The sequence below is a fragment of the Vipera ursinii genome (assembly GCF_947247035.1).
Source record: "Vipera ursinii genome assembly, chromosome: 1".
NCBI classification, from domain to species: domain Eukaryota; kingdom Metazoa; phylum Chordata; class Lepidosauria; order Squamata; family Viperidae; genus Vipera; species Vipera ursinii.
The window spans coordinates 118,639,671-118,657,124 of record NC_139512.1 but is presented as its reverse complement, the minus strand read 5'-3'; the positions used below and the strand labels follow the sequence as shown (position 1 = coordinate 118,657,124).

The 17,454-nt window shown below is 45.4% G+C and overlaps 1 protein-coding gene across 1 annotated transcript in view; it reads left to right on the top strand.

Annotated features, from left to right (window-relative positions):
• The window catches only part of PLEKHG3 (pleckstrin homology and RhoGEF domain containing G3), a 63,186-nt gene that overhangs the window by 41,773 nt on the left and 3,959 nt on the right, over nucleotides 1-17,454 (top strand). The window contains exons 8-18 of the mRNA XM_083349379.1: nucleotides 468-650; nucleotides 1,499-1,591; nucleotides 2,546-2,632; nucleotides 3,309-3,342; nucleotides 3,818-3,922; nucleotides 8,298-8,390; nucleotides 10,892-10,930; nucleotides 11,711-11,721; nucleotides 12,010-12,348; nucleotides 13,585-13,677; nucleotides 14,271-15,684. Of these exons, the coding sequence (XP_083205505.1) occupies nucleotides 468-650; nucleotides 1,499-1,591; nucleotides 2,546-2,632; nucleotides 3,309-3,342; nucleotides 3,818-3,922; nucleotides 8,298-8,390; nucleotides 10,892-10,930; nucleotides 11,711-11,721; nucleotides 12,010-12,348; nucleotides 13,585-13,677; nucleotides 14,271-15,684 (2,491 nt within the window). The remainder of the gene's footprint in view (nucleotides 1-467; nucleotides 651-1,498; nucleotides 1,592-2,545; nucleotides 2,633-3,308; nucleotides 3,343-3,817; nucleotides 3,923-8,297; nucleotides 8,391-10,891; nucleotides 10,931-11,710; nucleotides 11,722-12,009; nucleotides 12,349-13,584; nucleotides 13,678-14,270; nucleotides 15,685-17,454) is intronic.

The window sequence follows — 17,454 nt, the reverse complement described above, 5'->3', positions numbered from 1 at the left end:
CAGTTCTAAGGAAACTCAAATGTTCATGGTATGATGTAACCTTAGAATGAGGCAACCTTAGCGAGAGAAAATAAAGTACAAATGCATTTATAACTGCTGTCAAGAAGATCAGAAGCATTTCTTTAGAATCTTTCTTTACCTTTTTTTCCCCTCTATATTTTTGGCCTCTTTCTTATTACATTTCTTTGTTTTTCTTTAATTCAAAATATGTACTGTTTTTAATTCTATTGAAAAAATTCTTCAATAAATTGTCATGAGATTCAAGCAGCTTATAAAAAAACACTTAAATATTTCCTCTCAATTCCTTGAAATGGCCTTTGATAGAGTGGCAAGCTTTCCCAGCCTGCTATCCTCCAGTTGTTCTGGGCTTATTTCTTATGACTGCTCCTCCCAGCACATCTGGAAAGTCACCAGTGGTACAGGAAGGCTAGGATATAAAAACATTAATCTTTCCCTTGACTTTGCAGGAAATCCAGTCTTTACTTATCAGCTGGAACGGCCCAGACCTGACAACTTATGGTGAGCTAGTCCTAGAGGGCACATTCCGGGTACATCGTGTCAAGAACGAGAGAACATTCTTCCTTTTGGACAAAACCTTGCTGATAACGAAGAAACGGGGTGATCACTACATATGCAAGAGCCAGATTCCTGTAAGTGGGGCATCCTTTATTTATCTCTCTTGCATTAGAAAAAGGGGTTTGCTTACTATTTGTTCTATATTTTTAAATGAGATTGAGGATTTGATATCTTGGCCATAAAGGTGAGACAGTAGAAGCAAGACGAGATGAAAAGGCTGACATTCTTTCTTAACTAAAAGCTGAAGTTGAGGTGAATTTACAACCACCCCTAAAGGCCCACAAGACAAACAAGTCTGCCTGGATGTGTTTTTTTTTAATTTCCTCCCTCCAAGGCTGTCTTTTCTTCACATGCAACCCTTTCCCCACCTAAAAAGCCAGAGGCATTAAAAAAAGAGGCTTTTCAAACAACATAGCAGCTTGAAAGGAACTTTTTATAAATTTGTTGTCCTTGGAAAAATGATATTTATTTGTTAAGTTTATTTGCTGCCTATCTTGCCATAGACACGCTGGCTGAGGAATTCTGGGAGTTGAAGTCCACAAGTCATAAAAGGGCCAGGTTTGAAGACCCCTGGCTTATGTGTTAACTTCAGTACTAACTGCCAAAATGTAGTGCAGCTACTCTTCCTAGCCAAAGGACCTCCCTTTCTTTTTTTGCACTAACAATCCCATTCCATTCCAAAGGTACAGAACAGCCACAACAGCTTTTTTAAAAATGTGTACAAACCAAACCTGGCCATGCTCATTTTTGCCCCAATAAAATGAAGGTGGCCTTAAGTGTCACTTCAAAGAGTTATTCAGTGGAGGAGAGCTCCTCTTTCCTCAAGTGATGTATGGGGGTATTGGGGGGGGAAGGGTGTGTGTGTGTAACCTGACGGCATTAATTGCCGTGGCTGAAGTGACATCTCTTGTCTGGCCTGCAGTGTTCCTCTTTGATGCTGATCGAGAGCACGCGGGACTCTCTTTGCTTTACTATCACCCACTACAAGCACAGCAAACAGCAGTATAACATTCAGGTGAGATGAAGACCCATCGACATTATCAGTGGATGGATGGTGGTTGGTGATGGTGGTGGGTTTGAAGCTCAGGCTGGGCAACCTGCATGTAGCAATGCTGGCAGAACTGAGAGATTGGGGAACCCAGCAGAAGGACTGAAAAAAAAAATAAGTATTTGTAAGCTTCTGCGTGGCAAATCAGACTGTGCTTGAAGGAAGGAGGTGTAAGATAAGGAATAAGACCAGCTTGGGGTTGGGATGCAGCCTCACATGATAAGAGCCCATTGAGATAATCAATCCATAGGAATGAAACTTGAATGCTGGAGAAGGTAGGGTTGGAAATAATGAGCTGATGTAGAAAGAATGAACACTTTGAGCAATAAGAGATTTAAGGTGCTGGTACTTACCTTTAAAGCCCTACATGGCTTAGGCCCGGGATACTTGCAGGACCGTCTGCTGCCGGGAATGATCTCCCATTGCCCAGTGCGCTCACACAGAGAGGGCCTCCTCAGGGTGCCGTCGGCTAGACAATGTCGGCTGGCGACCCCCAGGGGGAGGGCCTTCTCTGTGGGAGCGCCAGCCCTGTGGAACCAGATCCCCCTTGAGCTCCGGATGGTCCCGGATCTCCGGTCCTTTCGCCGTGGCCTTAAAACATTCCTTTTTCATCAGGCTGACCTGGATTGACGACAGGGTTTTTTAAAATGTTTTTTAATTTTTAATTGTTTAGTTTAACTTATTTATTGGGGCTGTTTATTTAATTTCTTTTAACTTTTGTATTGTTGTTTTTATTGTTGTTAGCCGCCCTGAGTCCTTCGGGAGATAGGGCGGCATATAAGTCCCAAAAATAAATAAATAAATAAATAAATAAATAAATAAATAACAGCAAAACACAGGAAGATTCAGAAGGTTGAGTTACAGCAGGGTCACGTGTGTACAACTGTCTTCAAAACTCACAGCATGTATTTTTGTTACCAGGCCAAATCTGGGGAAGAGAAGCGGGTTTGGACTCACCACCTCAAGCGCCTGATCTTAGAAAATCACCACGCCATAATCCCTCAGAAAGTGAGTGGGTGTTGTTTTCCCTTCGCCCTAATGGTCTTGCGGAATGGATATCAAATTCCCTGCAGCACTTTGGCCATTCTCTGAAGCACGCTTCCCTAGCTGCTCTGCACTAGAGGTCCCATTGTCCCTAATCTCCCCGGCCCTTGTGATTTGTAGTCTGACAGCCTGGAAGACACCATCTCAGACTTTGTCAGAATTTGTGGGTTTGACAAACAAAACCCCCCCACAAAGTAACACTTAGTGAAATCATTGGCCATGCTGACTGGGGCTGTTAGGAGTTCAAAATCAGCCTTCCCAGCCCTTCTGGAGGCCTCTTGGTCATCCTGTGTAGTTTTTCACTGGTTTCTTTTAGCATACATTCATCCACTTTACAGACCTTTAAAAGCCCAATAATATTTTATAAATGTAAGAATTCTTCTAAAAGAGACGAGGAATATCTCTGTGGATGTTGGTGCTTATACTGAGGCTGGCTGTTTGTATCCAACGGCATTAGAGGTTAATGACTGGAGCAGGGGAATTTGTTCTTGATGTTTTCTGCACACGAAAATGAGGTGTGCACTTCCCTGTTTCTTCTTTGGAGATGACAAAAGGGTTGGCATATCCTTATTTCAGTATCATAGCTTCGCTTCTTTATTAGTGAACCTCAACCACTAAAGCAATTCTATGTTTTGTTCAGGCCAAAGAAGCCATCTTGGAAATGGACTCATTGTGTAAGTTTCCCCTTCTTCTTGTCTCAGATGTCTGTTTCCTGTTTCATTCTTCCTTTCCACTGCATCATTGGTACAAGCAGCCAATAAACATGTTATAGCATCCCATCTGGAGAGGTTAAGTTCAGTATTAAAGGTTAGATTATTTCATCAATTTGGGGGAATTTTACAGGATGGAAAAAGCAGTAATAAACAGAATGTGGATCCATTATCCGTTATAGCTATTCCAACTTCTGCTTTCTGTAATTTAATAGCTTTGTCATTGTCTTGGCTTCTTTTGTATGATGCAACATTAGGTGGATTAAGGGTAAAATGGTGATTGTTGTTGTAAATCAGGAGGGTAATATGGGCTTTTGGTATTTTTAAGATCCAGACAGAGACAGTATCAGATTGCCATTCCCTTATGTGTTATACATTCTGATCACACAAAACAGACACAGTCAGTGTCTTTTCACAAACATGCACCTACTCCTTTCAGATCCTCCTCACTTCAAATACAGTCCTGAGCACTTGAAGAAGTCCTTATCATACCAACAGACCGAAGACATTCCTCAACGGAATCGGCCTGGACGTCGACAATCAGGTAAATTGTACGGGAGTTGGGGTATAGGGATATTGTTGCTACTATGTCCAGGGAGTGAACGTTGCAGGCCCTGCTGCTGCTGCTGCAAATTCTGACCAGCAGCAATTGAAAGAGAAGACAATTGTGCAAAGATCTCTGGAAGGTTAAGATTACAGGTAGTCCTCAATTTATGATTGGTTGCTTAGTAGCCATTTGAAGTTACAACCAACCCGGAAAAGGTATTTATGACCAGGGTTCAAAGTTCTGGTGGTTAGGCTCCCTCTGTGGTCACACGATCAAACTTTGGTGCTTGGCCATGTTTATGACCCTTGGCAGCCTCCTGTGATCGTGACTGTGTTTATGATGGTTTTCCGAAAAACCATTACTTCCAGTTTCTGGCAAAACTCTGCCCATAGCAAACCATTGGTTTACTTAACGACTGATGCAAAAACGTTGTAAAATTGTGTCGGTCACGTGACCGACCTGTTTTGCGAGCATTACAACATTTAGCTGTAATGGGCAGGCTCCATTACAGTCGCATGTCAAGGACTACGTTTAGAGCTTTTTATTTCCGCAAGTGGACCCTCCAGCCTGCTTTGGTTTGGGATGTTATTAGGCATTTATATTTTGCTCTAGAGCTCAGTGCAGCTGACAGGGAAATTTCTTCTGCCAAGATCCATTGACCTCTGACACATCTCACATACAAAGCAGGTGAGGAGTATAGCTTTGTGTATTTTGGACACTTCTATGGGAATTTTCCCTTGACGATAGAGTGCTCTTATCACCTCCGTTTATGAAGCACAGTGATTTAGCAGCAGAGATGAGGTTACCCGAATGATTTGGGTGCAAAGTGAAACATCGGACCAAAGAAGAGGAAGAAGAGAGAAAAGACCTCTAGATACAGTATGCAGATGATCTTCAGGGGTGGCAACAGGCGTGAGCTTGAGAACAGCCCACAAAGTTTTATGGTCTGTCAGCTGTATGGTTTGCCGTGTCCAGCAATGCTGTGTCATACATCGCTGTACAGGCAATCCTCAACTCACAACCACAATTCAGCCCAAAATTTCGGTTGGTAAGTGTGACAAATGTTAACTGAGTTTTGCTCCATTTTAATTTAATTTAAATTTAATTTAATTTAATTTGTATACCGCCCTTCTCCCGAAGGACTCAGGGCGGTGAACAGGGCAATACATAATAAAAAACAGGATACAAAAATTAAAAAGTAATTAAACAGCAATGTCCGTAAATAAATTAGTACACATTAAAAAGTTAAAACCGATTTATAAAACCCAACCCCATCCCATCAGGCCAGGCCAGCTTGTTCAAAAAGGAAGGTTTTGAGATCGCGCCGGAAGGAGTGAAGGTCGGGGGCCGTCCGGAGCTCAACCGGCAAGCGGTTCCATAGGTCTGGCGCACCCACAGAGAATGCTCTCCCCCTGGGGGCCACCAATCGACATTCTTTGATCGGAGGCACCCTGAGGAGGCCCTCTCTGTGGGAGCGCACTGGACGGAGGGAAGTTGACGCCGGCCGCAGGTGTTGCCGTAGGTAATCCGGACCCATGCCATGTAGGGCTTTGTAAGTCATCACTAACACCTTGAACCTCACCTGGAGGGCAACCGGCAGCCAATGCAGCTCGCGGAGCAAAGGTGTAACATGGGAGTATCGGGAGACTCCCAGCACAACTCGCGCGGCTGCATTCTGCACCAGTTGGAGCCTCCGAGTGGTCTTCAAGGGCAGCCCCATGTAGAGAGCATTACAGTAGTCTAGACGAGAAGTCACGAGCGCATGAGTGACTGTACGCAAGGCATCCCGGTCTAGATAGGGTCGCAACTGGCGCACCAGGCGAACCTGGGCAAAGGCCCCCCTAGTCACAGCTCCAATATGCTCTTCTAAAGAGAGCTGTGAATCTAGAAGGACCCCCAAGTTGCGTGCCCTATCTATGGGGGGTAATAGCTCACCCCCCATGGCCAGAGCTTTTATGACCTTTCTGACAAGCAAGTTGACTTTGCTTGTCAGAGGCTTGCCAAGGGGGGACACCGCAACTGTCATAACCATGAATCAGTTGCCAAGCGTCCTGATTTTGATCACATGAGCAAGGGGGACGCTGTAATGATCATAACTCTGAAAAACAGTCCTTAAGTTACTTTTTCAGTGCCATTGTAACTTCGATCACTAAACATACTGTTGTAAGTCGAGGACTACCTGTAATAGATCCAAAAGATGATCCTGCAGTCAGTCGGGAATTGGAATGTTCACAAGTCCTTATTGTCACTACTGCTGCCTAGGAATTTCTTATTATGGTTTGAAATTAGAACGTTTAAATCAAGATGACACAATAATTGTCTGCACAATACCTGAGATGAAGGATTATCTGGTCCCTGAGCAATCTCTCTTCCACCTCTAAAAACAAGGACTGTTAATTAGAAGCTTGCATTTGCCAACATTGTGAAGAATTAGAATTGTGATAAATACCACATTCCTGTTTTGACTGGTTTGTTCTGCAAAACTAATTGATCCTAACTGAATACATGTTGAAAACAGGGGGATTTTGAATCAGGACTGATTAATTTCCCTGGGAAAATGGTGATTCAGAAAATGTTAGGAAGTGGTGAATTGACCTGGGAAGCTGCAGAGCTAGCCAGAAATGGAGGGAGCTAGTTAGTAAATTGCCTCAGAGGTAATTTTTTATTTTTTGGAAATGGAATGCTTGGGCTAGTGCCCTTTAATCTGATCCAACATATTATTATTATTATTATTATTATTATTATTATTATTATTATTATTATTATTATTATTATTATTATTATTTTGGAGGGGGGGGAGGAATATATAAAATTTCCTCTTTTATGAAATACTTTTCTTTCCTCCATAATATTTGGGCCAAGTTTCTGTCAAGACTCAGTAGACCAGAATAGCTAGATAGCATTTACTTCACAAGTGTGGATGTTATATTTTGACTTGTCATATTTTTGAGGCAACTTTGCAGGGCCCTTACAGGAAATGAGCATGTTTTAACTCCCACCCTTTGACCGAAGCAGCTGCTAAGTTAAGTTATTGGACCCGTTTCCTTTCTGACCTGTCCAGACAGCTTGGTGTATTGGAAAACCTGCAAGTTAGTACAGGACTGGCCAAGCCGGTTCTGTTTTACTGAGTGACGTTCGGATGTTGTAATTTCTGTTTCAATATGCATGGGTATCTAAATTCCATTTGGGCCTATTCAGCCTCTTCATCTTACCCAAAGATGTGTGTGAACCCAGCTGGTTCATTAATATTCTGATAGAGTGTAAAAGTCTTATATATAGATTTTAATCCTTGGTGGGTATGCTAGTGGGTGAAGGATGCCAGCCCTTGTGGTTCAGCAGCATGTGGTGGACGGAGCAGAATTTTCCCATCATGAGATGATTTAAGCCAGCAAATTGTAATTTCTAGAATATTAAAGGGGGCTTAACATGGATTATTTTAAGAGTTACAAGCCCTATTTGTCCATTATGTCTGCATAAAACCATATCCATAGGAGCCAGTTACTTTGCCTTGTCTCCATGTTTAGGCGAGCAGCGGTAATAGTTGTTGAGTTTTTATTGAAACACTTTCAGATGTTTCCTGTTGAATGGATGTAGATCCATTCTTTCTGTCACATAAGTCTAGTCCTATGAGAAACTCAGGTGTGGATAGAACTGTTAAAATTTTGATTATCTACCACACTGAGAGCTTCAATTGGTTTATGGCAAGGGTCTTCAAATTTGGCAACTTTAAGACTTGTGGACTTCAACTCCCAGAATGCCTCAGCCAGCCCTGGTTTAAGGGCTTCCAGGTCAGTATGGCAGACCGAGCAGGATTCTGGTTTTTTTGCAAAGCCAACAAACATAGCCAATATAGCCAGTGAAGGGACTGTGTCCTCGGACCTCCTTTTCATTACTATGCAAAAACAGTGATAAATAAAAATTAAAATTGACTTGCGAGGCCAGTGTGTTGTGCAATTAGTTCACATGGTGTAACAAGATGGTGGGTTTGTTGTCACTGTGAGTTGTGGTGGGGGTGGGGGCACGAAGGGAGGCTCAGCCAATCTCAGTGTATACATGGTTGTACTTTGACCATAAAAGTTCATTCATTCATTCATTCATTCAAAACTAAAGAAACTGGAAAAGAAATGTATGAACACTCTACTTTTCCATACTGTTCTCTGGTGAGCTTCCTATCCATGGGAGCTCTTTTTTTATATAACTTTTGCTTGCTTGATGGAAAAGAAGCATTGCACAAGAAGAAGGGGAGCGTAGCTGGGCTGTCTGTCGTTCCTTTCTTTTGAATACTTGACACGCTTTGAAACTCCTCCAATTTTGATGAACAGTTCAGCTAAAGCCACTGGTGCTAACAGGATATCTTATGTCCTATTCATAGAACCTTACTGTGGCAAAACCAGTGCTGAGAAGCTCTTAGATGGACTCCACAACTCCACGGCTGCGGCAGGTCCTAAAAGTCGCAGAAAATCGGGTGCGAGCTCCCTTTAGTTTGGCAAGTGGGTCTGCAGCCAGGTGTTGTGGAATGGAAAGCAGAGGGCGGGAAAGCTTCCGAATTGGGTCCAGCATTTCTCTAGAGTAGTTTGTGTGCTTATTTGTGGCTGAACATACCTCTCAGTCCCTACCAACAGGTTAAGGGTAGTTCTTACTCAGAGGTTTATACATCCAGTACTTCATCACAACTGAAGTGGTTAATACAGGACGTCCTTGACTTACAACTGTCCATTTAGTGATCAGATTTATAACAGCACTGGGGGGGGGGGAAAGGCTTGCGACTGGTCCTCACACTTATAACTGTGAAAGCACCCCCCAGGGCCATGTAATCAAAGTTTGGGTCTTTGCGATGGTTTCAGCATCCTGGGTCATGCGATGGCCATTTGCAAACTTCCCAGCTGGCTTCCAGCAAGCAAAGTCAGTGGGGGAAGCCAGATTCGCTTAAGGACTGCATGATTCATTTATTGCAGTGATTTGCTTAACAACCATGGCAAAAAAGGTCATAAAATCAGGCTCGACTCCCATCACAGTCTCCTCGCTTAGCCATGGAAATAATGGTCCCTACTGTGCTCGTAAGTCGAGGACTACCGTACAAAACCTCACACTCTGAGAACTCCGTCTTTCTCTTTTCTAGCAATTCCAGGTTCTTTTGATTTTTAAAGATATAAAGGGAATTTTTTTAAAAAAAGTATATCGGAGCCCCAAAAAGGCCAAGCGGGGCTTTGAGCAGCTAGGAATGTAAAGCTTCAGACTGGTGTGCACGAAGTTCCAGCCTTTTGTTCTTTCAGGCTTTCCCACCCCCCATCCACCCAAAAAAGAGAAGAAATCCTTTTAGAGTTGTGGTTCTTTTAACCAGCAGAATGAGTCCCTTAGTACAGACATGTCAAACACAAGGCCCGGGGGCCAGATCTGGCCCGCAAAGTGGTTTCATGCGGCCCATGAAGCCATCTTGGAAACAGTGAGGGAACAGCCCCCACTGCCTTGGCCCTGGCCCAGAGACCCTCCTTCTACCAGAGACCCTCAGATCTGTCCCACTCCTGCCCAGGCCCCCATAGGCACCCTTGATGCCAACGATGTAGAGCTGGCCACACCCACCCAGTAGGCCATACGCATTATAACCACGCCCACCCAGTAGGCCACGCCCACCCTGGCCATACCCACCCGGCCCCCTGAGGGCAACCACAATGCTGATGCGGCCCTCAATGAAATTGAGTTTGACACCCCTGCCTTAGTACAAGGACTGATTAGAGTCCTGCTCCTTTGCCCTGATCCTGGGGTGGCCTGTGTCCTGGTGCTTGAGCTTGTACAGTTTTCCACACTGGAACCAGCCTTCACCCAAGGGCCTGTTGCAGCTGGATCAAAGCAATCCGGCAGGAAACGGTATTTTCCACTGGAAAATGGAATGAGCTCTTCTATACGTAGATACTGACGTTGATGGCCCCATTGCCTCATTGCGCTGATACTCTTTCCCACCTGGCCGTGGGGTTCTGTAGCTCTAGGAACGTTGCACTTGGAGCTGCCAGAGAGAACAGAACCAAAGGCCTCTCCTCTCTTCTCCCCTTCCCTCCCTTATCTTGTGGAAGGTTCTTCACCAGTTTAGTTTTCCTACCAGTAACTTAGATGCTTGCTAGATCTAGAGGCAGCCGTGGGGCTGTCTAAATCTAGGGAGCGTGGCAGAGAAGACAAGAATCACCTCGTGAGGACAGGGAGAGATCCCAACTTGTAGCCATGGGGGAAAGGGGCTCCTTGTTGTCCCACAGCAGCTGCAGCAGCAGCAGCAAAAAAAACTCCTAACCCAGGGGTAGGCAACCTCGGCTCTTTTATGACTCATGGACTTCAACTCCCAGAATTCCTGAGTCAGCTATGCTGACTCAGGAATTCTGGGAGTTGAAGTCCATGAGTCATAAAAGAGCCGAGGTTGCCTACCCCTGTCCTAACCCCTGCCTTCATAAGAGGGCAGCAACTTTGGCAGCCTCATTTTTGGGATGTGGAAAAGAGGCCATTGTTAGGACAGTTGTTTTGCACGTCCGTACAGGCAGGACCCAGGCTTGTGGGGAAGAGACCATTGTTTGCCCTTAGCCATTCTGACTGCAGAATAGGAGTGAATGGCTTGAGGCTATTTACTTTCCAGGGTGTGCACCTGCTCACATGATACATAAGCCTCACATTGCACGAAGAGTTCTATAATCCAAGAACATTTTGACCACCTGCCCCTTTGGTTTCCCGAGTGCCGGTGGCTTGTGCACAAATAGCACAAATAAAAGAGAAGGCAATGGACGGTGCTGTCTGAGAGGCATGTTCCCTGCCAGGAAGCTGGTGTGTTTCTCCACTTGGGTGCTTGAAGTTGTTGTCTTCTGGGCAGGCTGAGGTTGTGGGCTAAAGCCGGGTGCTGGTGCTTTCTTCCTCTGAAATGTCTTGGGTGCTTCTGTACTTGACACAGCTTCATTCAGGCACTGATCTTGGAAATGTTTTTTATCACAGAGCCAGCCAAAAAGATCCTCAAGCAACTGAGTGACAAAGGTGAGGAAGTCTTGTTTCTTCCCTCAGAACTGACTCACTTGTACATATAAGCCATTTCTCTATCATTAGGCAAACTGATTAAGCTGGTGGTTTCTTTAGATTTCCCTCCCCCCCCAAGAATTGCTGTTTTACACATAGCTCTGGCAGTCAGGGCTCAAAGTTTTGATTTTGAAGGATTCCTTGGCCTCGGAGTGTTAGTAGAGGGCATGGCCAGAAACATGATGATCTGGGGAGGGATGAGTGGGGCCTGGATTTTCAGGATGATATTTTTTTTGCCGGGGGGGGGGGGAAAGGATTTTGGGGAGGATTGAAGAGACAAAGTGAGTTGTGTCCCTATTTACAGAAAGGAGAGGAGGAAATTGCAGCTGGCAATGAGTGTTTTTGCTGCCATATTTTGGCAACACTGTCTGCAGGCATTAGCTGTAAACAGATGGTGGAGTCAGGCACAGCTTGTGGGCTGCCTGCACTCACTCATTTGCCATTTTCTCTCTCTCTCTAATTATAAGTCTCTAATGATTTAGGTGACTACAGAGCTATGCCTTTCAAGCTGCATAAAAGATACATATATTCTTAAGACTTGCATATTGTTCATGTCTTCTGATTCTATGTGGGTCTCCCCACCACACACACACACACACACACACACACACACACACAAATGGAGAAGGGACACAGGCATCAAACAGTAAGCCAGATGCATAACTGAGCAAGGAAATGAAACTTTGCCTTTTGTCCTCTAACTGCTCCTTTCTTCTCTTTTCATGTGCTTCAAATCTTCAGTAGGATTAAAGGTAAGATTCAGAATTTTTAAAAAGGTGGGAAAACAGCCCCCCTTTTAAAGGAGTTAAAAATAATGGGTGCCTTTTGGTGAGCCCTCAGTCCCTTAAAATGCTTCTTAAAGCTTAATCCGACCTGCCAGTGGGAGGGCCCTCACCTTTGCCCTGAGGCCTAAGCCATGTTCTGTAGCTCTTGAAGACGTGGAACCATTGAGGAGAAGGGAACAGAAGTCCTGTTGTCAGAGCATCCCCTTGCCAAGACCTTTCTAAAGGACACTCTTGCTTACCCTTCACTTCACATAGCATGCAGATAGTGATGGAGCCCTTCTGGAGTTTGGGGAACCCCCACACATCCCCCACAGCTTATCCCAAGAGGAGGATCAGCAGACCCTTCCTCAGGAATCTTCTGAAGAGCTGGCTGAAAGTGATGGCAGTGAGAAGGAGGCAGGGCTCGAGGAAGAGAATGGAGCTGAGGAGGAGGAAGAGGAGGAAGAAGAAGAAGAGGAGGAGGAGGAGGAGGAGGAGGAGGAGGACAGGCTGGTAGGAATGGAGCAGGTGTCAGACTTTGCAAGCTCCTTGATGGCAGTCCTCCATTGCTGGCACTATCGGGCCAATACTTTGCTTTTCTCCTGGGGCAGCACGGTGAGGTGCCTGTTCAATCTCTGCTGCGTCTCCCCTCTGCATGCTGGCTTAGTGCATGGCTTAGGCTGCGCTCCCTAAAATCTTCTAATCAGTCGGAACTGGACCAGAGTTGGCATAGTCCAACTAGAGTCTAAAGGATATCTCTAAAAGGAAAGCATTGCATGTAGGACTCTTAACTATTAAACGGCGCTACCAACTTGGCATTTTACGCTCTCCCATACGACCTAACTGGATTTGCGCTTGATAACAAAAGAGAATTGTTGGATGATATTTGCTTTGTCTCTGTTCAAAGTCCATTTTTTTAACATTTTTTTTTCATGTGCCAGGAAAGTTCTGCTACTTTAAACATTCAATAATGAGACAGTGTTCATCTGTAAGTTGTCCTCTTGCCAAATCCCATTCCATGTACGTTTGCACCCTTCCTTACTGAAGGGATACATTACAAAGCACTGATCAGCAATGCAGATTAAAAAAAAGATTGAACTGTACAATTGCTAAATGTTGTAGGATATAAAACTGGCTACAAGACAGAATAAAGGTTGGTCTTAATAGCTGGCTACAAACTATTTGAGGGACGCGGTGGCTCAGTGGGTTAGGACGCTGAGCTTGTCGATCAGAAGGTCGGCAGTTTGGCGGGTCGAATCCCGAGTGCCACGTAACAGAGTGAGCGCCTGTTACTCATCCCAGCTTCTGCCAACCTAGCGGTTCGAAAGCACGTAAAAATGCAAGTAGAAAAATAGGGACCACTACGGTGGGAAGGTAACAGCGTTCTGTGCGCCTTTGGCGTCTAGTCATGCCGGCCACATGACCACGGAGACGTCCTCGGACAAGCGCTGGCTCTTCGGCTTTGAAACGGAGATGAGCACCGGCCCCTAGAGTTGGAAATGACTAGCACGCATTTGTAGGGGAACCTTTACCTTTACTACAAACTATTTTGTGCCTGGGCAGCAGGGCAGCTGACATCCCACTGACACATGTTCTCCTACCATTTGCTTGGCTTATTGCTGTGTCCAATGGCTGGAATATTAGTCTTGGGCCTGGATAGAAACTTTTGATCATTCTTGAATGTATTTCAGTAGCTGAAGTACACTATCATTTTTTTCCAGTTGTATACATGGGGACACAAATAAGACTAAGTTCCATCAGAATGTCTGATAATCCAGCATAAACACAGTGATTCTGTTCTCAGCACCAACGATTTAGCCCTCTAACAAGATCATTGCTGTTTTGGTTCAGGGCAAGGGTCATAAGGCACAGGAAGGACCCAAACAAGACCACACTTCCAGCATTAGAGAGAGGATTGTGGAGATTGTGTCTTCTGTGCCAAAGGTAAGTAAATGCTTGCAGATAATGCAGCTCTGATCAAAGCTCAGCCTAATGGCTATTTCTAATATTTGCATGGTGACAACACCATCTGGTCTGCAATTTGTGTTGGCCACAAGGTATGCAGCATATCAAATGATTTACATTTATATACTGTATTCAGATGAACTAAGTTGTAGTTGTAGTCATGGGCTTGAAAATTCTTTATCAAAACAACAAGTCTGAACCTTTGAAACAGGTTTCTAATAGCTAAATACAATTCACTATACAGTCGCATAACAGATAACCATCCAAATGTCATTACAATAATTTAATTCGGGTGAGAATCGGTGAAAGATAGTTTGATATAGTGATTAAGGCAGCAGACTAGAAACCAGAAGACTATTATGAGTTCCAGTCTTGCCTAAGGCACAAAGCCAGCTATCCATCTTGGGCCAATAACACTCACTCAGTCCTAGGAAAAAGCCAATGGCAAACCACTTAGGAAAATCTTGCCAAGAAACTTTAGGGACTAATAGAGTCGACACTGATTTGAAGGCACAAATCATCATCATTGAGATTCCCTCTGTCTTCATCTCTTCTCTTTGATGTGTTCCCAGGTTCTGTCACCTATTGAGCTTGACAAAGGGTTAGACATTCCTTCACATAGGGAAGAGTGTCTAGAAGAGAGTCCTCAGCATCCAGATCACCATGAGCTCCTGGATCAAGGTTCAGATATCCTGGAGTCTGCTGAAAATGTAGAAGAGCTGAAGCCATTGAGCAGTGAGGAGGAAGAGGAGGAAGAGGATGGTCATGCACCACAGTCCAGCAGCATCCTCCCCTTTTCTGTGCTAGATCAGGCCAGCGTCATTGCAGAGCGCTTTGCCAGCAGCCTCTCCCGTCGCAATAGCTTGGTCCACGAGGAAGGGCAGGGCTACCTCACACCAAAGTTGGCCAGCCGGAGCGGCAGCGTTCTGAGCTTAGAAGGGGGCGAAAAAGCTGTGGGCTGCAACAATGGCTGCGCTACTGTGGATTCCCAGAGTTCCAGCATCCCGCAAGAGCCCTCTGCTGAGCCTTGCAACGGTGCTTGCAATGGTGCAGTGCGGCCTGGTCTGGTTGAGTCTGACCATTCTTCTCCTCCTCGACGGAAGGAATCAATGCTGTCCCAGCAGGATCGGCTGTTGCTGGACAAGATCAAGAGCTACTATGATTACGCCGAGCACCAGGATGCTAACTTCAGTGTCAGGCGGAGGGAGAGCCTGTCCTTCATTCCCAAAGGGCTCGTGAGAAATTCCGTTTTTCGGATAAACAGTCTTCCCCAGCCAGAGCCTGGGCAGGAGGTGCTGAAGAGGAAGAGACCACCCCCCTTGGACAATAGTGTAGCAGGCAAGGCAGGGTCCTTGATGCTTTCAAATAGGCCTGGTGTTGCACTCCCGTCTCCCCATTTGGAGACAGCCAGTGAGGAAAATCTGATGCCTATCACTGAAGCAGAGTTCAGGTCACCTAGTGAGATGATTAAACTCTGGGAGGAGATGGAGCAGCCAAAGAGCAACGGGGGGACGGAAGAGCGTAGGGAGCGCAAAGCAAACGGGGGCCTGGGCCAGACTTATTTGAAAGACAGGCTTGGAAATCAGGAGAATGGCTTTGACTTTCACGAACCGCTTCTTATCCTGGAGGATGAAGATCTTGGGGACATAGCAGAGGAGGAGCCACTGGTGCCCCCTCCTGAGAACAAGGCTCCTGTGGAGCACACTGTGCCATCCAGATTGCCCTGGAAAGCAGCAGAAGAGTTAGGGAGCTGTGATCAGGATCAGAGTTTCCCTCAGATGCCCCCTCACATCATGCGGCTGGCTCATCTCACCGAGGCTGAGCTGACAGAGAAGGTGAAGAACAAAGTCTACCAGCTGGCCCGCCAATACAGCCTTCGAATTAAGAACCAGAAACCCCCCATGCGTAGGCGACTCGCGGAAGTAGAGGAGGAGATGCAGAGAAACACCTCGACTGGGCAACAGGGAGTGGTTAAGAGAGAGAAAGGTATGTATGACCAAGAAGACGTTGGCCGCTATTATCTTAGTTACAGCCATACCTGGAAGCAAGGTTGCTAGGCAAAGAAAGGCAGGTTTATTACTATTCATCTGTTCCACAGGCTTGCCTCTCCTTACGTTATTAATAAAAGAAATAAAAGACATTTTACTGAAAGAAATGCTTTGCCTCTAAAACTTGCAGGCTGATCGCTTAGCTTGTTATATTATAAATTTACTTTTATCATCTCTTTTTTTTATAGTAGAATTGCAAGATGGAAATTCCAAGAATTTCCAAGTATTGAAATCGTACAATATATAAAATTTAACATGGGGAACATTAGCACATTATAATAAGCAATCTCAGTTAGCAAAAAAAAAAAATTCCCCCTTGGCAATAGTGTAGAGCTTTGTCATTGCTTTCCATTGGAATTTCTGTTTGCCCTTCCAGTCTAGCTGAGAGCCCCAGGATTTCATTACGGTAATTAATCCTGATTAAATGCTAACCAAACCTAACCCAATTTAGCTTTTTGAGATCAGCCAAGCTCAGCTAGGAGTGACAGGTAGGCCTCAACGTACGACCACGACTGGAGCCAGAATTTCCATTGCTAAATGGGGGCTTGTGAAGTGAGTTTGTGCCCAGCTCTAGTACTTTTTTTTTGCCATGGTTGTTAAATAAATCACTGCAGTTGTTAGGCGAATTATGCAGTCATTAAATGAATTCATTTTCCTCCATTGACTTTTTGGAAGCTACCTGGGAGGGTCATAAATGGTGATTGCATGAACCCAGGAAGCTGCAACCAGCATAAATACATGCCACTTTCCCGAGTATTTAAATTTTGATTATGTGACCTTGGGGATGCCGCAAAGGTTGCAAGTGTGAGGACTGGTCATAAGTCATTTTTTCAGTGTGGTTGTGACTTTGAATGGTGGCTAAATGAAGGGTTGTAGGTCAAGGACTACATAGCCTATTTAAAAGCCAGGTCATCAGGGAAACACCTGCCCTACCTCTTTGAGAAGGGAATTAATGAGCTAAAATGCCACACTTCCACTCCTGAAAGCTCAAAAGTCTATCGCAGGGGTCTCCAACCTTTTTGGGTTGGCAGACCAGTGGGAGAGGCAGGCGCTTTACACATGCATGCGCAAACGTGAATGTGGCCACATGTGCGTGCCCACGTACAAACGGGCTGCAAGCCTGCGCACCATGCAAACGTGCTGCTGCCCCCACGTGAGGCTCTTGCTGCAGCCCACTTGCCACTTGCGGTCTTGCCGCCGCTTGCACAAGGTTCATGGCAATGGCGCCACCTGTGTACGGTGTGGCACTGCCCACCTGCCACTTGCAGCGCTGCCGCCCCCGTGCAAGGTTTGTGGCAACACCATCGCCCATGCAATATTAGCGACACTGCCACTGTCTGCACAACACTCACGTCAGCGGTGACACAAGGAAGGTTGAGCACGGACACGTGCACTGCCCAGCTATTCACGCAGCCCAGCAGCCAAGAGGCCACGGCCCGGTAGTGGGCCACAGCCCATAGGTTGGGCACCTCTGGTCTATGGAGACTGTCATTTTGTTGGCAGCAGCATGAGGAGCGAGGTCTCTGATGACGGAGTAGGGAATAGATACATGCGGGAGAACCAGACCTTTCAAGCCATTTAGGACAAGAGTTTGCTCCCAGCTTGCTTAAAATACTGGAAGCTTTAATTAATTAACTTAGTGGACAGGGATTTGGAATGGCTCATTTAAAGTTTTGTGCACAATATATACCATCTTGAACTGAACCCA